Genomic DNA, 21004 nt, shown 5'->3' on the forward strand with positions numbered 1-21004 from the left:
AGCATTTACAATTGAGTCTGAAGAGCTCTCACCTAATAAGGAAAGGCATTCTGTAAACAATCCGATAGTTACAAGATTTGGACGCATCAGCAAACCTGTCGTACGCTTTGCGTTATAATTATTCGTTCCCGAGCATTACGTACATCACGTCACGTTCTACTCGTCAATATTCAGTCAACTTTATTTCATCTAAACATGGGAAAAGGGTCAAGCAAAATCGAAAAAGAAGAAATAATCATCGCACAAAATGGTGCTGGAAATTCTGCATCTGCTGCTGNCAAAGAAGCAAACAAAAAACTCCTGAGCGTAAACAAAAGGCTGTGGTAATAATCGTCAAAATCAACAGATTTTTAAAATAAAGAATGCGTCTTGCTTTTCGAACGTCATAGAATAAATCAAGACACTGGCCAGAATCCTGCAAGGCTGCAAACGAAAAGAAAATCGAAAAAAGAAAAAACAAAAGACAGTCAGAAGCGTTATATTTGAATTAAGAATCAGTTTATGGCGTGCAGCGCTCCAGGAAGCGCGGGTAGAGGCACACGTCGCGAATGTGGTAGCGATCCAGAAGCCAGCACAGGAATCGCTCGAGGCCGAGTCCGTAGCCGCCGTGCGGAACGCTGCCGAATTTGCGCTGGTCCGTGTACCAGTAGTACGGCGACGGGTCGATGCCTTCGCGCTTGTAGCCTGGGGATAAAAAAAAACAAAGTTTAACCCGTAAAATGTTTAAAAGTAAAGATTTATGAATATTGGAGACTTGGCTGTATGGCATTATGCCTTTGCCTTTTTCTTGCTAAATAAAATAATAGACTCTAGAAAGGTATAAATGACCTAAACTGAACTGTCCCACCAAACTCATTGACAAGGGGGCGCCACCATCGTTCAACTACATAGTTTACAACATGGCAAAAATCGGAACCAGCGATCCCGTATTGACGGTGGCGCCCCGCTGTCAATGTCACGGGTAGGAAAGTTCAGTATATTGGGTCTATAACCCTTGATACTGGCAAGATAAATTAGTGGCTCAAGTTTGTAAATAACAGTTCATGGTCCCATATCTTCATGGATCCACAGACGACGTCCGGGTCTATTTGTCACTGTCGCTCATGCGGGCGAGATGCTTTGCAGGAGAGGGATGGCAACATTCAAAACTGCGGATGTTTTTTTCTTAGTAGCCCCGCTATGCGTTTTTCAAACATGTATGTATTTTATTGTAGGTATCAGAATTCCTGCAGTTTTATTCAATAGAACGATCTTAGTACAAAAGTTAACTGGGCTTTCAAAAAGGCTCGAGCTTTCAAAAAGGCTCTAGCTTTCAAAAAGGCTCGAGCTCTCAAAAAGGCTCGAGCTCTGCCAAAGACTCCAAGCTTCATACAAACGAGGCGAGCCCCGAAAAAGGCTCGAACTCTAAAAAAGACTTCCGAGTCGTCGAGCTTCATACAAACGAGGCGAGCCCTGTAAACGACTCTGAGCTCTCGGCAAAAGGACTCGTAAGCCTCGAGCCTAGTACATCACTAATGCGAATGCGATGTTTGACATCAATCCTCGTACCTTCCATCAGCTCCTCATGATCCCATATCCTCAATCTATTTGTCACTGTCGCTCATGCTGGTATCTCGCTTTGCGTTTGAGGGATGGCAACATTAGGAACTTCGGTTTCTCGGAGTAACCTCGCTGTCATTTCGAGCTCTGTCATCTCTGGGATGTCTTGTTACATTTTTTACAATCCACGTACCTTTTATCAGCTCCTTATTATCCTCATGGACAGCCTATACTCCAGTAAAACAGTCTACCAGTCCCATCCCAGCCGCCGACGACCTCCGGGTCTATTTGTCACTGTCGCTCGCTCGCTCGCTTCGTATTTAGGAGTATGCTCGCTGTCATCTTGAGCTCTGTCACCTGTGGTATATCCTGCGCTGTTTGACAGCAACCCACGTACCTTCCATGAGCTCCTCGTGGCCCCATATCCTCATGGAGCCGCCGACGATCTCCGGGTCTATTTGTCACTGTCGCTCGCTCGCTTCGTTTTTAGGAGTAACCCCGCTGTCACCTTGAGCTCTGTCACCTGTGGTATGTCCTGCGATGTTTGACAGCAATCCACGTACCTTCCATGAGCTCTTCGTGGTCTCAGATCCTCATGGATCCACTAGGAAATTTAGTTCTTGAAAGTTTCCGCAAGGGGCGCTGTACAATCTGTCATACATTTAATGTCACTTTTTTGCGTTTGACGTAAACTCACGCCACGCCCCCTGGAACCTGTAATGCCCTGCGATGTTTGACACCAATCCACGTACCTTTTATCAGCTTCTCGTGGTCCCATTATCCTCATGGACAGCCTATACTCCAATAAGACAGTCTACCAGTGCTACCCACGTACCTTCCATGAGCTCCTCGTGGTTCCATATCCTCATGGATCCGCCGACGACCTCCGGGTCTATTTGTCACTGTCGCTCGCTCGCTCGCTTCGTATTTAGGAGTATGCTCGCTGTCATTTTGAGCTGTCACCTGTGGTATGTCCTGCGCTGTTTGACGCCAACCCACGTACCTTCCATGAGCTCCTCGTGGTCCTATATTCTCATGGATCCACCGACGACCTCCGGGTGTATTTGTCACTGTCGCTCATACTGGTATCTCGCTTTACGTAAGAGGGATAGCAACATCTTAGTAATCCGCTGTCATCTTGCGCTCTGGTATCTTTAGGATGTGCTGCGAAAGCGATGATGTTTTTCGGAGTAACCCCACTGGATTGCGACTCATTTTGACGCCCTGGAATCTATAATGCCCTGCGCTGTTTGACACCAATTGCCGTACCTTCCATGAGCTCCTCGTGGTCCCATATCCTCATGGACAGCCTATACTCCAGTAAAACAGTCTATTTGTCAATGTCGCTCCTCGCTTTGCGTGAAAGGGATAGCAACATTCAGAACTTCCGATGACGGTTTTCGGAGTAACCCCGCTGGATCGCGACTGTCATTTGACGCCTAGGAATCTGTAATGTCCTGCGATGTTTGCCAGCAACCCACGTACCTTCCATGAGCTCCTCGTGGCCCCATATCCTCATGGAGCCGCCGACGATCTCGCCCACGCCCGGCATGAGCACGTCCACAGACTCCGTCAGCCGCTCGTCGTCGCCGCACCGGGACATGTAGAACGACTTGATCTCCGCCGGGAACTTGCAGAGTAAGAGGTCTACTCCGAAATGCCGTCTCAAAGTTTTGGGTCTTCTGTCACCCTCGCTCATGCTGGCATCTCGCTTTGCGTGAGAGGGATGGCAACATTCGAAACTTCGGATGATATTTTTTGGAGTAGCCCCGCTGGATTGCGACTAATTTTGCGCCCTGGAATCTGTAATGTCTTGCGTTGTTTCACACCAATTTACGTACCTTCCATCAGCTCCTCATGGTCCTGTGTCCTGATCCATGGTGTGTCCTGCGCTGTTTGCCACTAATCCACGTACCTTCCATGAGCTCCTCGTGGCCCCATATCCTCATGGAGCCGCCGACGATCTCGCCCACGCCCGGCATGAGCACGTCCACAGACTCCGTCAGCCGCTCGTCGTCGTCGCACCGGGACATGTAGAACGACTTGATCTCCGCCGGGAACTTGCAGAGTAAGAGGTCTCCATGAGCTCCTCGTGGCCCCATATCCTCATGGAGCCGCCGACGATCTCGCCCACGCCCGGCATGAGCACGTCCACAGACTCCGTCAGCCGCTCGTCGTCGTCGCACCGGGACATGTAGAACGACTTGATCTCCGGCAGGAACTTGCAGAGTAAGAGGTCTACTCCGAAATGCCGTCTCTAAGTTTCGGGTCTTCTGTCACCGTCGCTCATGCGGGCATCTCGCTTTGCGTGAGAGGGATGGCAACATCTTAGTAACCCCGCTGTCATCTTAGTAACCCGGCTGTCATCTTAGTAACCCCGCTGTCATCTTGCGATCTGGAATCTATAGGATGTGCTGCGAATGCGATGTTTGACATCAAATAACGTACCTTCTATCAGCTCCTCATGGATCCATCGAAGATCTCCGGATCTATTTGTCACTGTCGCTCATGCGGGCATCTCGCTTCGCGTGAGAGGAATGGCAATATATGATACTTCGGATGACGTTTTTTGGAGTAACCCCGCTGGATTACGACTAATTTTGCGCCCTGGAATCTGTAAAGTCCTGCGATGTTTGCCACCAATCCACGTACCTGCCATGAGCTCCTCGTGGCCCCATATCCTCATGGAGCCGCCGACGATCTCGCCCACGCCCGGCATGAGCACGTCCACAGACTCCGTCAGCCGCTCGTCGTCGTCGCACCGGGACATGTAGAACGACTTGATCTCCGCCAGGAACTTGCACAGGAGGAGGGCTCCGCGTCTGTTTGTCACTGTCGCTCATGTGGGCATCTCGCTTTGCGTGAGAGGGATGGCAACATCTTAGTAACCCCGCTGTCATCTTAGTAACCCGGCTGTCATCTTTGTAACCAGGCTGTCATCTTAGTAACCCCGCTGTCATCTTGCGCTCTGGAATCTATAGGATGTGCTGCGAATGCGATGTTTGACATCAAGTAACGTACCTTCCATCAGCTCCTCGTGCATCCATCAACGACCTCCGGGTCTATTTGTCACTGTCGCTCATGCGGGCATCTCGCTAAGCGTGAAAGTGATAGCAACATTAGGAACTTCGGTTTCTCGGAGTAACCTGCTGTCATTTCGAGCTCTGTCATCTCTGGGATGTCTTGTTACATTTTTTACAATCCACGTACCTTTTATCAGCTCCTTATTATCCTCATGGACAGCCTATACTCCAGTAAAACAGTCTACCAGTCCCATCCCAGCCGCCGACGACCTCCGGGTCTATTTGTCACTGTGGCTCGCTCGCTCGCTTCGTATTTAGGAGTAACCCCGCTGTCATTTTGAGCTGTCACCTGTGGTATGTCCTGCGCTGTTTGCCACCAACCCACGTACCTTCCATGAGCTCCTCGTGGCCCCATATCCTCATGGAGCCGCCGACGATCTCGCCCACGCCCGGCATGAGCACGTCCACAGACTCCGTCAGCCGCTCGTCGTCGTCGCACCGGGACATGTAGAACGACTTGATCTCCGCCGGGAACTTGCACAGGAGGATCGGGACGCCGATCTCGTCTGTCATTTTGCGCTCTGGCATCTCGGGAATGTCCTGAAATGTGTGAAAACAGTTAATAGGGATGATGACTGGGTCATGAAATCGAAATTCTATTTAGTCCGTCAGACAGATATTTAGAAAATATTACTCATATTTTTTATTTTTTTCCATAATCGAATAATTACAGTATTATATTGAGTTGAAATGTCGCGTGACGTCACTTTTGAGTAAAAATTCTACTCAAGCGTGACGTATCGCGCCATTTTAACTCGATGTAGCACTGTTATTATTTAATTATGAAAGAAAATAAAAAATATGAGTCTAATATTTTCTAATTTTTTATCTGTCTGACGGACAAATAATTGAAATTTTGTCATCTAGCCTATTGACATGTTTCAGATCTGAGTACAAGACCTTTTATGAAGACTGTCTGTTAGTTGAGTTTTATTTTTATTTTGGTGCACTTCCCATAAATTTTTAAACTTTTTTTTACATGCAAGTCAAGGCAGGTATTTGATCACACCTGGTGTTAAGTAAGATGCAATTTAGGATGGTACATATCTGTCGTGTAAGTGCCTATTCACTCTCAATATAAGCCAAATACGTCACTATTTCGCATACATTATTGAACTGTCAATGCGCAAAAATACAAAATACTAGCGGCCGCCCGCGACTTCGTACGCGTGGACCCCATTTTACCCCCTTAGGGATTGAATTTTGCAAAATCCCGTCTTAGTAAGCACCTACATTCTAAAAGGAACTCCCATGCAAAATTTGAGACTCCTAGCACTTGTAGTTTCTGAGATTTCGTGATAAGTGAGTAAGTCAGTGTTCAGTGACCTTTCGCTTTTATAGATTAAACAGGGTTGATCCAACTCCTCGTCAGTTTAGTTCAAATAAACCCAATTTATATAAACACTAGCGGCCGCCCGCGACTTCGTACGCGTGGATCCCGTTTTACCCCCTTCATCTATCTTACGCGGTTTAGATTTTATCATACAAATGTTTTTTACCGCTAACTCCCGTTCCCGTGGGGATTTCGGGAATTCCTTTCTTAGTGCACCTTTACGGTACCTAAGCTACGTGCCTTCCAAATTTCAAGTACCTACGTTTAGCCGTTTAGGCTGTGCGTTGATATGTCAGTCAGTCAGTTTCTCCTTTTATATACATTATTTAGATTTTAAACTAAAACTCCTTACCTCTCCGAACTCGTAGAAAGACCCATCCTCCTTAGTGATGTTGTGTTCCCGCAAGTATTCGATGGCCTCGGTGTAGGCCATACGCTTGAACGGCCTCTGCGGCTTCTGTTGATGGCATTTGTTGTTAACAATATGGGGGGACGTTAACCATGACATGCACTGTACTGTTCTATGTATTGTGGTCATTCTGATCAATAAATGCGCTTATACAAAAGAGGAGTTCTACATTGTTTAGTTTTAGGCCCAGAACAGACGGTGAAACGCAACTGCAACGAGGCTGCAACTGCTAGTTGAAAGTTTCAAACTGGTCGCGTCGTGTGGTCTCTCAACGGACGCTATGGCAGAAACTTAGATGCAACTCAAAAGTAACTAGCAGTTGCAGTTTCGTTGCAGTTGCGTTTCACCGTCTGTTCTGGGCCTTAAGAGTGAGATTGAGGTATTTTTTTTACATTTAAAACTACAATGTCATTGAGAATGTAGCATAAAAATTTTGATCATGACCATAACCTACTCCATGTCATCACGTTGCCACGTACATATACAGGGAAAAAATCATGCACTTATTTTTTACATCTAATTTTTTATCTATGAATGAACTGTGGAAACTGCTGATTTCTGTCCTATTTTTAGTCTTGACTATTTTATATCTGTGCGTGTATGAAAATTGTTTATTTCCCAAATATTGGTAAATAAATATATTATCGGGATTTGAAAGCTTAATTATAAATGGTTTTAATGCTCAAGCATTTAGGCCTTCATTTCTAGTTTAGAGTCAATGTTGTGTAGTCTTTGAGAACAAAAAATAAGGAGTAAAACACCGATTGAGAAGGGGTGATTCTGGTGCTCAATATAAAAGGACAAGTGCTCAAATGCTATTTGGTATTAACATCGAAGTTTCAAAAAAAATCACGTGTTTTCTTAATTAATACTTTCCTACCTTGAAGTTAGGGTTCAGTTCGTAGACCAGCTGTCCCTCAGGCGAGGCTAGGACTCGGTCCACCACGTCCACCACCAGGTCCTCAAGCCGGTTTAGCAGATCCTCGAAAGTGATGAAGGGACACTCGGCTTCTACGTGGCTGTATCTGTGGGTGGATAAAGTCATTTTTATCAGTTCAGACAGTAGGGCAATAAAGTTCACTACAAACGTACGAGTAAGTAAGTAGAGTTATGAATATACAGCAAAGGCCACCGTAGAAGTTAGGTTACGTTATACCATAAAAGCTGATTTTTATCAATATTTATAAAAGCGAAAGGTCACCGACTGACTGACTCACTCACTCATCACGAAATCTCAGAATCTACAAGTGCTAGGAGTCTTAAATTTTGCATGGGGGTTCTTTTTAGAACGTAGGTGCTCACTAAGACGGGATTTTGCAAAATTCAACCCATAAGGGGGTAAAACGGGATCCACACCTACGAAGTCGCGGGCGGCCGCTAGTATATTATAATATTTGGGCAATAATTCATTTCATTCATTCATTCATTCAATCAGCCAGACAGTTTTGACAGTTTCAACTGCTTGCCAGATAATCTTTTGCGGGTAGCTGCTGCCAAAGCCACGATGGCCCAAACTTCATGATGCACCAACATTCTATCTAACCAATATTGGAAGCATACGCTGACAAATTTTCAGCTTTTATAAAATGACGTAGGTCTGGCGTTCACCAGCTCTTAGTCTATAGGTCTAACGCCCGTATTCACAAACGATGCTTGCTTAAGTGGAACAGCAAATCAAACGCACAGCGTGGAATAGAGCTCTGTGATTGGTTCATGTCTCATCCTGTTCGTCCACGCTCACTATGAGACCTCATAGTAATGTTTGTGAATACGGGAGTAACATACAATTTGTGAATATACTTACTCGGCCAAATGTCTCCTCGTGCGCGACTGCTCTGCGCGGTACGACTGCGCAATGCAGTACACGTCGCCGAGAGACGCGAGACACGTCTCGAGATACAGCTGCGAGCTTTGGGTCAGGTATGCTTGCTCGCTGCGGACAAATGTATGGGTTAATGTTAACTGTTGGACTGATAACAATCCTACTAATATTATAAATCCTACTAATATTATAAATGCGAAAGTTTGTGTGGATGTCTGGATGTTTGTTACTCTTTCACGCAAAACTCTGAATGGATTTTGTTGAAACCCAGATTAACATTATAGGCTATAATTTATGACGATATATGACAAACTAAATTCCAATAAATAAATAAGACGTGGGTAAAAAGCGCCATCTATCGTCATTGGTTAAAATCTACAGCGCTGGACTATCGAGGTCCACGCGTACGAAGTCGCGGGCGGCCGCTAGTAACATAATAAATCGTAAGAATATACCGCGTTATAATTGCTTAATGTGTTTAATTTTAGTCATGTATCATAATAATATATGATTCATGTCATTCAGTTACTAAATACAATTTCACTCTCATATAAGTTTACTAATGTACAGAAAATTACACATCAAATGAAAATTCGCAACAAAATGTCCGATACATTTTGTATCATTTTGCGTCTGATCTGACGTAAATGTAAACTGTGCTGTGCGCCATTATTTTAGTTTTATTACTGTATCAGATATGATACAGGCATCAACTTTATTGCATAAAGAAGAGGGTAAAAAAGGCGAACTATATAGGGTGTTAGGTAAATGGGTATATGAGCCCATGTTAACATGGTCATATAAANCCGGCAGGAACTTGCAGAGTAAGAGGTCTACTCCGAAATGCCGTCTCTAAGTTTCGGGTCTTCTGTCACCGTCGCTCATGCTGGTATCTCGCTTTGCGTGAGAGGGATGGCAACATCTTAGTAACCCCGCTGTCATCTTAGTAACCCGGCTGTCATCTTAGTAACCCCGCTGTCATCTTGCGCTCTGGAATCTATAGGATGTGCTGCGAATGCGATGTTTGACATCAAGTAACGTACCTTCCAACAGCTCCTCATGGATCCATCGAAGATCTCCGGATCTATTTGTCACTGTCGCTCATGCTGGTATCTAACTTTGCGTGAGAGGGATGGCAATATACAGTCGTGGTCAACTAATTAGGGACGTTATATTATGACTAAANGACAGTTACTTTCGCATTTATAATATTAATATTAGTTGGGATGTTAACATGGGCTAGTGTCGGCTCATATACCCATTTACCTAACACCCTGTATAAATGCCATGTCAACATTTCGTCTAAGCTAGAAACTAGATTAGGCGTAGAAGCACAGAATAATAATAAGTACTACGTACACAAGGCTTACTTCGCGAAGGTATTAAAAAATGTATGCTCAATGTCAATAACAATATGGTTTAATTTAGCTTGTCTCAAGAGTCAAGCACCATTTTGTTGACAAACGTCAGTGATCAGTACTGCGCCGAAGCTATAGGGCTGACTTCGGTAAAAATGATGTGTGACGTGAGGTGCCAAACTGCAGAAAATGGCGGAGGAAATAAATGATTAAGCATGAATTATCATGAATAATATTAACCACTTATTTACCTCTCAGTGTCTTCAGACAACTTAAAAAAGTACATTCTGTTTTTATTATTATTTAGGCAGTTAAATACTGCACAGTATTTAGTACACCATTTTATTTATTTTTTTCCATCATACACAACAATACGCGTGCGTGAGTCAATGCTCGCTCGTATGTGAGGCCTTGTCGAATAGTAATCCTGTAGGGTGTCATTGTGCTTGTTTTGTTTTCGATGTAAACTCGCGGAGATGAACAGGCCTGGTAGAAGTAGTACTAAATACGACTCACCCAAAGTACCTAAACTTGAACAAGGTGCTGCCTCCTTCGCACTGCGTTTGTACCAGCGTAGGCGGGGTGACTTCAGTGTAGCGACGCGAAGTGTTCCCGGATTAATCGTCTAACTTAGAAACTGGATGAGGCGTAGAAGTGGTACTGAATACGACTCACCCAAAGTAGCTAAACTTGAACAGAGTGCTGCCTCCTTCGCACTGCGTTTGTACCAGCGTGGGCGGGGTGACTTCAGTGTAGTGACGTGAAGTGTTCCCGGATTAATCGTCTAACTTAGAAACTGGATGAGGCGTAGAAGTGGTACTAAATACGACTCACCCAAAGTAGCTTAACTTGAACAGAGTGCTGCCGCCTTCGCACTGCGTTTATACCAGCGTGGGCGGAGTGACTTCAGTGTAGTGACGCGACGCGAAGTGTTCCCGGATTAATCGTCTAACTTAGAAACTGGATGAGGCGTAGAAGTGGTACTAAATACGACTCACCCAAAGTAGCTAAACTTGAACAAGGTGCTGCCTCCTTCGCACTGCGTTTGTACCAGCGTGGGCGGGGTGACTTCAGTGTAGTGACGCGACGCGAAGTGTTCCCGGATTAATCGTCTAACTTAGAAACTGGACTGCACACACGTATTTGTACGTGACGACAAAGTAAGAAAACCATTAACGCCACCTTATCTTGGCCCATTCAAAGTCATAGAGAGATCGGACAAATATTATAAAGTATTGCAAGCAGATACAGAAAAAGTTGTTAGTATAGATCGCTTGAAGCCAGCATTTACAATTGAGTCTGAAGAGCTCTCACCTAATAAGGAAAGGCATTCTGTAAACAATCCGATAGTTACAAGATTTGGACGCATCAGCAAACCTGTCGTACGCTTTGCGTTATAATTATTCGTTCCCGAGCATTACGTACATCACGTCACGTTCTACTCGTCAATATTCAGTCAACTTTATTTCATCTAAACATGGGAAAAGGGTCAAGCAAAATCGAAAAAGAAGAAATAATCATCGCACAAAATGGTGCTGGAAATTCTGCATCTGCTGCTGAAGCCAATCACCATCGCCAGATGCTCCAAAGCTTGGAAATGTATTCGACAATAACTGTCGTCATACTATTCGTCATCGTTGGATATTTCTTATGGAGACGCTGCAAAAACAATTATGGTAGATACATGCGGCGGGAGCTCCAAGAGCTTCCTACCTGCATCGTCGAGCCCACGACCAGAGCTGAAGGCAGGCGCAGCCGCCAAGGCTACGCACCTTCGCAAGTCATTGGATAAAAGTGAAATTGTGTCGTGCAGTGCAAAAGTCAATTTATCAGTGAATCTAAGTGTAATAATTCAGTGTATAACAAGTGTAATCGCGTATCTCTATTAGATAATATTTTTTTAAATAGCAAATTCTATTTTATTTTAACAAAATGTGTATTTACTGTGTACTAATGTAATTTAAATGGTATGTATACGCATAATATTTTATTAGCGAAAATAATTGTAATATTTAGGTATTACGTTCTTTACATAATGTGACTTATATTTTTTTACATACTTTCTTTCAAATTAATGTGTCATTACTTAGTTTCTTATTTTTAAATTAAATTCACGGAAATTGTATCAATATTATAAAACATTGCAAATCTTGTAATTTATGGCATAAAAATTAATAAACACGTTTGCATAATATATTTTTTAAGACATGAATTGTATAACATTTGAAATTTTAATAAATTTGTAATCCGTTACTTATTAATTAATAAAATTATATGAATGTATACGAAATAAAATCAATATAAAATGTATAAACATAATAAATAAAAATGTGGATAGAACGTTACTATTTTTTTAGCAAATTTTTTAACATAGTTTTTTTTAACTTACTTTATACTTATTAATTTTATTTCCTTTTCAAAGGGGGAAGTAATGTGCCGTATACACACATAAGTTTTCTATGTATTAACTTCTATTTAAATAAGTTGTCATGTAAATTGAGTCAGTGTAATACAATTGATCGGAGCAATAAACATCGTTCCAACCACAAGTATTGTGTCGTCTCTCATTAATTACACTCACCCCGCGCATACGCGCGCACACTTTCTATGTTGCCCGGTTGGTAACGGCATGCGTCCAGCGACACACGTCCATAAAATCTAAATTAAGTTCAATTAAAAGTAAATGCAGTACACTGCTGGACCTCGTTTTGAGCTTTTTCATAAAGCAACTAAGGGCAATTTTTCCAGCCACTATCTTCTTCAGGATTTCTTAACAAACATGAAACTGAGAGGCATCCTACATTACAAGTGATTTCTCTTTTAGAACCTGTTTGGTCTACCCTTCATATAAAGTTATTTCCTATAAATAATTTAAAGTAATAAACTCCTTACCTCTCCGAACTCGTAGAAAGACCCATCCTCTTTAGTGATGTTGTGTTCCCGCAAGTATTCGATGGCCTCGGTGTAGGCCATGCGCTTGAACGGCCTCTGCGGCTTCTGTTGATGCCATTTGTTGTTAACAGATACTAGATATTAGCACGTCACTATCTTGTTTAATATACCATGCAATTTTTTATACCCATTATAAGATACACTATACAAGAATGCATGGTAAATTCAGTGAACTGCTCCTGAATCGAATTTACCTACTACTGCTATTTCTATTTATTTATATTAACCGGCTGACAGTGGTGACTGAGTTTGTTGCGGCGCTTTTTCTCAACACTTGCCAAATGTTGGTCTCGAAGCGCTGGTAGGGTAAAAAGATTATGAGACATGTAGAGGCTCCTTAAGAGCAAAATGACGATTTGTAAGAACTATTTATTAGTCTAAACAAATAAAGAAATTTTGACTTTGACTTTGACAATATGAGGGGACGTTAACCATGACATGCACTGTACTGTTCTATGTATTGTGGTCATTCTGATCAATACATACACTTATACAAAAGACGAGTTCTACATTGTTTAGTTTTAGGCCCAACTGCAACTGCTAGTTGAAAGTTTCAAACTGGTCGCGTCATGTGTGGTCTCTCAACGGACGCTATGGCAGAAACTTAGATGCAACTCAAAAGTAACTAGCAATTGCAGTTTCGTTGCAGTTGCGTTTCACCGTCTGTTCTGGGCCTTAAGAGTGAGATTGAGGTATTTTTTTTACATTTAAAACTACAATGTCATTGAGAATGTAGCATAAAAATTTTGATCATGACCATAACCTACTTTATGTCATCACGTTGCCACGTACATAGACAGGGAAAAAATCATGCTCTTATTGTTTTTTACATCTAATTTTTTATCTATGAATGAACTGTGGAAACTGCTGATTTCTGTCCTATTTTTAGTCTGACTGTTTTATATCTGTGTATGAAAATTGTTTTGATAAATAAATACATTATCGGGATTTGAAAGCTTAATTAAAATAAATGGTTTTAATGCTCAAACATTTAGGCCTTCATTTCTAGTTTAGAGTCAATGTTGTGTAGTCTTTGAGAACAAAAAATAAGGAGTCAAAATCCGATTGAAAAGTGGTGATTCTGGTGCTCAATATAAATAAAGTGCTCAAATGCTATTTGGTACTAACATAGAAGTTTAAAAAAAATCACGTGTTTTCTTAATTAATACTTTCCTACCTTGAAGTTAGGGTTCAGTTCATAGACCAGCTGTCCCTCAGGCGAGGCTAGGACTCGGTCCACCACGTCCACCACCAGGTCTTCGAGCCGGTTCAGCAGATCCTCGAACGTGATGAAGGGACACTCGGCCTCTACGTGGCTGTATCTGTGGGTTGGACGAATTCATTATTAATAGGGTCTTACACCTTATTTTGAATTATGTTGTAAATCAATCCTAAGGTTATAATGAACCAGTGGAATTTTTATTTACATTTTAAAAAAGCCTATGAATGCCATAAACACTTAAATATAAATATGATTTTGATTTTTCGCGCGGAAACGCTAGCCGCCATGCTGTTTCGGCTCGTGATGTCACTCCGTTAGTAAACAATAAGACTACGAAAGACTGAGTAGCAAATATTGTGTAAATAATGACGCGATTTTAATTAAAGAAAATTTAAGAATCCAATAACGTGATGTCATCACAAACAAATTTAACATTTTTTTTTACACATGAATCAAGTCAAAATTTACTTGTTTACTAAGGGAGTGACGTCACGGTAATAATATCATACAGTATTGTAACTTCATATAAACTGACGAAACGAGAACTTTCTTTCGAAATTCAAATCTCGGTATGCGCTCGGTATGCAAAAGTCGGGGGTGTCGCGAATGTGCCGAATGGACGTCGGTGGCCAAGTGTTAAAAATGACAAAACTGAGTGAATTTGACATTCATTGTCATTGTGTCATTTATGGTCAAATTGGTCAAAAACTAGTCAAATTGTTATTTTCAGTCAGTTTGATTTGAAATGAAAATTGTATTGTATCAAACCAGCTTTTGTCCACGACTTCGCCCGCCCGAAATTAAAGTAACAGATCATTATGATTATTAAAGTTTCGAAATTATTTAAATAGTTTTTACTAAATTAAATCTACTAATCACAAAACAACACACATTTTTAGCCTATTCCATTCCCAAAGTATTTTGTTTGTCTAACTAAATAAAAAAATACAATCACAAAACTATATAGAAATTCTAAGTAGGCAGATGTAATTAAACTGGGTACTGTAGGTGGGCAGCCCTATCGCATGTTGTCATACTGTGACGTACCGCGCGACTGTTGACATTTATTTCAAAAATATGGCCGAGTTGGAATACTGTATAGATAGTATTACCGTGGTGACGTCACGACGGAACCGTCATGGCGGATGGCGTTTTAGATAATTTGAAAAGATTAAAAACGATGATTTTTAAAAGTGAATTTAACCATTATATTTGCACTTTTATGAAAAAAATTCAAAGTTTTTCGTTTATTTTTAATGAAATCTATTATTTATAGACATGCATTTTTATGTTTTTTCTTACATGGAATTCTATTTTCGGACAGTAGGGTAATGAAGTTCACTAGTTGGTGCCATCCGTGACAGGACCTTACTCAAACAGTGATTGCAATTAGGCATGGAACATTTCATGAATAGCAGGTGAAAAATCGTATGAAATGAATTTCATTAATCACACCTGCTATTTTACTTCACTTAGACTGCTATAAGTCCGTGAGCGCAGCTCTGCGAAGCGACCGAGCGAGTAAGAAGGAATGATTTGATCATGTGCGTGTTAGAAAAGGACAAGAGATGTGATGACGGACGAAACTGGGCATTTTAAATATGAACTTTAAACTCAAAGAAGTAAGGTTTAGATTTCCTTGTCATTATTCGTATGATTTCATTAGATAGCAGGCAGATGAAATGAATGATTTTCATTAGTCGCGCGGTTATTGATGTGCTGTGAAACTGTTTGTTTTTTGTTGTGCGACATAAATGAAACAGATATTGTTACATTTCATATTTTAGCTAATTAGCAATCCTTCATCATAATTCATACTTCATTATATTATGAAAGAGCTACATTAAAACACTGCGAATAAAAATCATTGCCTGTGAAATTTCGCATGTGAAATCATATGAAAAAAAATCATCATTTCATAGAATGAAAATGAATGAAAAATAGCAATCATTTCCATGCCTAATTGCAATAGACTTAAAAAATCACTCAGCTAAGGAGGTCTAGTGACCCAGTAGATACTTACTCGGCCAAATGTCTCCTCGTGCGCGACTGCTCTGCGCGGTAGGACTGCGCAATGCAGTACACGTCGCCGAGAGACGCCAGACACGTCTCGAGATACAGTTGCGAGCTTTGGGTCAGGTATGCTTGCTCGCTGCGGACAAATGTATGGGTTAAGGCGCTACCTCGTAATAGTTTTCGGCCGACTGAATGCCTCGCACACAGAGGGATAGAAATATGATTTCTCAGTGCGAGGAAAGGGACAGCAATAGCGCGCGCGGCGCGGAATAAAATAACGTAAGCGACAAAAATCTGAAATCATGTATTTATTGAAAAACCAAACACTATTTAAAGAAAATAACTCGACCAGTACTTAGAATATGTTATTACCTTACCAATATACAAAATTTGGTATGGAAATATTAGCCTATCCGCTTATAAAACGAAAAACCGAGTAATAGAAGGGTCATCTTTGTATTTTTTTTCTATCGAGAAAATTGTTTCCATTCATGTTTCGGCTTCGACCAGACACTAGATTTATTGGTCAACTATGACATATTTCAAAATAAGAACATAAGTAATAAGAAAAGTACGATTAAAACTAATTCTGCGCTTCTTTAAAACTCCCAATATTCGCAAGGCATCACCTTAATGTTAACTCATCATCATCATCTCAGCCATAGGACGTCCACTGCTGAACATAGGCCTTCCCCAATGCTCTCCCATGCTGCCCGGTTGGTAGCGGCCTGCGTCCAGCGCCTTCCTGCTACCTTTATGATGTCGTCGGTCCACCTTGAAGGTGGACGTCCCACCTTTACGCACGTAGTGTTAACTGTTGGACTGATAACAGAATAAATCGTAAGAATATACCGCATTATAATTTCTTAATGTGTTTAATTTTAGTCATGTATCTTAAATGATTCATGTCATTCAGTTACCAAATACCTACAATTTCACGCTCATATAAGTTTACTAATGTACAGAAAATTACACATCAAATGAAAATTCGCAACAAAATGTATGATACATTTTGCGTCTAATCCGACGTAAATGTGCACTGCATTATTTTAGTTTTATTCCTGTATCAGATATGATTCACGAATCAACTTTATTGCATAAAGAAAAGGGTACAAAAGGCGAACTTAGTGTCATAACTTACTATTATCTCCCAGTCAATTTTTCGTCTAACCAAGAAACTAGATTAGGCGTAGAAGTGGTACTAAACATGACTCATAATTATTATTACTGACGGGATTACTACCATGTACCTTAATTTAGAGTTTCTGATATTTCGGCACTGTTGCAAGCGCCATGGTTACGGAGTAACTGAATAAACGATTGTGGTCAAATACCTGCCTTGTTATGCATAAAAAAATTAAAAAAACATATAATAATATGACTCACCCAAAGTAGCTAAACTTGAACAGAGTGCTGCCTCCTTCGCACTGCGTTTGTACCAGCATGGGCGGAGTGACTTCAGTGTAGCGACACGAAGTGTTCCCGGATTAATCGTCTAACTTAGAAACTGGATGAGGCGTAGAAGTGGTACTGAATACGACTCACCCAAAGTAGCTAAACTTGAACAAGGTGCTGCCTCCTTCGCACTGCGTTTGTACCAGCGTGGGCGGGGTGACTTCAGTGTAGTGACGTGACGCGAAGTGTTCCCGGATTAATCGTCTAACTTAGAAACTGNTTTCCGTAAAGACCCATGTCTGGCTAGCATAAGTTAGGCTCGTTCCTCTTATACAAGGCAGAAACAAGGGTATCAATCAGGTCATTTAGCCAACTGCAGGACCACAATCTGTTCTAATTTACCAGAAACAAATGAAGGATTTAGCCTATACTCCCCACTATAGCCATAATTATGGCTTGAGGAGATGAAGGGATTTTTTATTTAAAGACCGTTATATCACTCACTACTACTTTATTTTTATTTTTTTAATTTATTGTCTCATAAAAGTTACATCGATTTTACTTAATACTAATCTGCCAAACTGCTTAACAGTTTGTCGGCAGATATAAACATAGTTAGTTTCATGTCATTCACAAGGTAATAATGCCTTCCCTACGCCAAATCTGACTTCTTACTTTACTTAGTATAATTTAAATCGTTGATTAGGATGAATATGTAAAAATACCTGTTATCTAACTGCACGTCGGGCAAGGCTTCCTCGTTGAGAATGGCATCAGCTCCACCGGGCGGAGCCAAGCCTACCAGTTCCCAGTAGTCGGCTGTGAGTTCATGACCTCCTGGTGCCTGGAAAATGTAATATGGACTTTAGGGATCCTTGAATCACATATGACTCAAAATGTAGATAGTTAATCTAGAGCAGTTTAGAATAGGCAAATGTTTGTCTTTAGGAAAATTACAAAATTTGTATTGTATTAATTTTATTGACCAAAATGCATCATCATCATCATCAACAATTTAGCCATAGGACGTCCACTGCTGAACATAGGCCTCTCCCAATGATTTTCACAATGGCCGATTGGTGGCGGCCTGAATCCAGCGGTAAAATGCATAATTATGATAAAAACGCATTCCTGAGGTTTTCACTCTAAGGCGAGGAAATGTAGTAGGAAACATTCTTTATAGTACGAAACTCACCGTCTTTCCTTCTGGCACAGCTTCTAACTTTCCGTACAATGTCACCGATGACTCCGTTGACAGCACAAGAGCGTTGTACGTCTGACAAAGCACTCCGTGGAGTACACACTGCAGGTATCCGGAACCATCGCGGAGAGTTAAGAAGGTTAGGGCTTTACCCTGTCTTCGGAGACGATGAACCCATCCACGGACGCATATGCGCTGGCCACGGTATTCGGAGGCTGAAGAAAGAAGAAATAAATATTTACAGAGCACTTGGTAGATCAATTTACAATTTTACTGCACACAAACAAAGTAGTAACGAGAAGGATTTCGTGTATTAATTTACAACTACTGTTGACAAAATAAACCATAGATGTGGATCACATTTGACTCAAAGGGATTACAAGGGAAATAACAAACAAAAAAGTAGGTGAGGAAACTTCCTCATAACAACTACTATAGTAAATATACAGATGATCAATTCAGTAAACACAGTAAGCATAAATTGACTTCTTGACTTTTTTCCAATGCGTTTATCATTTATTGAAATGATAATAATATTGACAAGGGTTATCTTTTTTGTCTATACAACATATAGAAAAGTTATATTAATGCCAATCTTTACAAACTGGTTAAATACTAAAGTTTATTATCTTGACTGAATACTAGAATGCATTGGGTCTACATGCTAAGTATGAGTCAGAATTGCAATCGTGACTCAGTTGATAGCTATTTGGTTTTACCAGTAACACCAAGATAGTAACTATTGGATGTATGGAGGGAGAAATTACAGTGTTGCATCAGCCTCAAGGTCATGCAACATTTAATTTTAAAAATGTAAATTAAAACAGACAAATCAATATTTTACATATAGTTTTGATTTAATGAATGCACCTATATTATGTATTGAAATGGAAATCAATGAATTAAACATTGACATGTTGAATAATTTCAGCATCCAGCTTTTAACTCCACACAAATAGTTTTAATTGTGACTATTTACACAAGTGTTTGTGTGTTTGAAGTTGATTAATACTTTGATATTTTCATCAAAAAATAACGAACTATTCTTTTCGCTATCATTGATACGCTGTTTCAATTCAGGCAGACGTTAAAACTATACACAATGATGAATAGGATCTACTGAAATAAAATATTTGACCAAATAGAGTTTTTACAGGCTCAAGTATCATTTTATACTGAACTTAATATAGTTATTTACAATGTTATTGTGGAACTAATACATAAATTAGAGTGTCATCTTATCTTACCTTCGAAAATCTTCACGACTTTAGCTTTCGGCAGACTTGGATCCTCTTTAATTTCGATTTTCTTCGCATCTTCAAGGTTCTGCTGTCTCTTGTCGTTGGACTCCTCCTCGGCCTTCGCTTTATCAGCCGCTTTGTAGTTCTCTCTGACCCATATTTTCTGGATCTTCTTCAATTGGGACTTCGCAGCGACGTCATACTGTTTCCCATCGTCTTTCGAGTCGACGTAAATAGTAGGGAAGGGCTCCTTTCCAGCGTGTCGCATGGCCTGCAGAACGGTCTTAAAAGGCTTCTCAGCTGTCCCATCCCCGGCCTCATCGCTGCCGGTCTTATCAGACGTATAAATCTCACCTAAAATAATTATTAATATCATCCACTGCATACGTGTTCAACCATAAGGTTATAAAGTAGGAATAACTTACCGCTTTCCGGCATGGTGTTTGCTTATTACAAAAAATAAATAAAAACGACCCTACTAATAACGATTAGTGAAAATGCAACTTATTTTACAATTAAATGCTGCAATTTTTTCACCGCATTGCACCACGAAATAGAGGACACCTGACAGATGGATGAACACATAAATGACAGCTGACATTGACAGCTCTAGCATATTGATTTTTGTTCCGATTTAGGCCAATATCGATTTTATATTACAGCTACATCAGTATTTAAGCAAAGGATACAGTGATAGGTATTGAATTTTGAATGTGCGACTGGTGCGACTTTTTCTCTATGCTCGGGAGTTGACCATAACATGACCATAACCTTCTTTGTTCTGCCTGTGGGACTCGAACCCATTGCACCTGGTCAATAACTTAAGTACGAGCTGATAATTCCGCGGCCTAAGGTACTTAATGAAATAAAATAAATGGTTTCTATTTTTTATTTTGTAATATAATCTTCCTCAAATGAAATACATTTCTTAAATCTCGCATACAATGCCTTTTAACCCTTATTCAAATGCGAGCTGGTATGCATTTTTTTTACAAAGTTGAAGTGGATTTTGGGTAATTGAGGGTCACTAATTTCATATTTTTGATCAAAATTTATAAAAAAATAGGGGAAGGGGTAGTTTTTTGGGTGGTAAATAATTTACCATTATCCATTCATGACTACCAATTATTAAATGTTGGTGGTAAAATAGTTACCATTGTCCATCTTGGTTTGTTTTTGGTTCTTGACTAGTGAATTCCTCTTGGTTCTACCTATATTTTATTAAATATTTTGGGAATTAAATAAATTTATTGTTTTAATAAAAACAACATTTATTAATTTAAGTTATTATGCTTACTATTATTATGCTTACCTTGAGTCTGAAACTAACAATTCACTTATTACGTAACGTCAAAACGTTACGTAAATTAGTTATCAAAAAAACTTAAAATTTCTCCAAATATTTATTTAGTTTTACATACAAAAAACAACAG

The 21004-nt window shown here is 40.5% G+C and overlaps 2 protein-coding genes across 2 annotated transcripts; both read right to left on the bottom strand.

The window, feature by feature from the left end:
- Positions 1-462: 462 nt before the first annotated feature.
- LOC114351883 (asparagine--tRNA ligase, cytoplasmic) lies at positions 463-20151 on the bottom strand. The gene is given in 11 exon segments (XM_028303232.1): positions 463-684; positions 4952-5162; positions 6308-6412; positions 7245-7389; positions 8169-8297; positions 10543-10660; positions 16319-16339; positions 17805-17973; positions 18325-18545; positions 19578-19925; positions 19997-20151. Coding segments are annotated over 11 exon segments (1665 nt in total). The 5' UTR covers positions 20010-20151; the 3' UTR covers positions 463-499.
- On the bottom strand, positions 2034-3360 carry LOC114351881 (asparagine--tRNA ligase, cytoplasmic-like). Its single transcript, XM_028303230.1, has 2 exons — positions 3025-3360; positions 2034-2374 (listed from the first exon to the last, which is right to left on the bottom strand). The coding sequence occupies exons 1-2, from the start codon at positions 3236-3238 to the stop codon at positions 2334-2336; spliced, it is 255 nt and encodes an 84-aa protein (XP_028159031.1). The 5' UTR covers positions 3239-3360; the 3' UTR covers positions 2034-2333.
- Positions 20152-21004: the final 853 nt, after the last annotated feature.

The sequence above is a fragment of the Ostrinia furnacalis genome, unplaced genomic scaffold (genome assembly GCF_004193835.3).
Source record: "Ostrinia furnacalis isolate ACB-3 unplaced genomic scaffold, ASM419383v2 OfSCF1217, whole genome shotgun sequence".
NCBI lineage: Eukaryota > Metazoa > Arthropoda > Insecta > Lepidoptera > Crambidae > Ostrinia > Ostrinia furnacalis.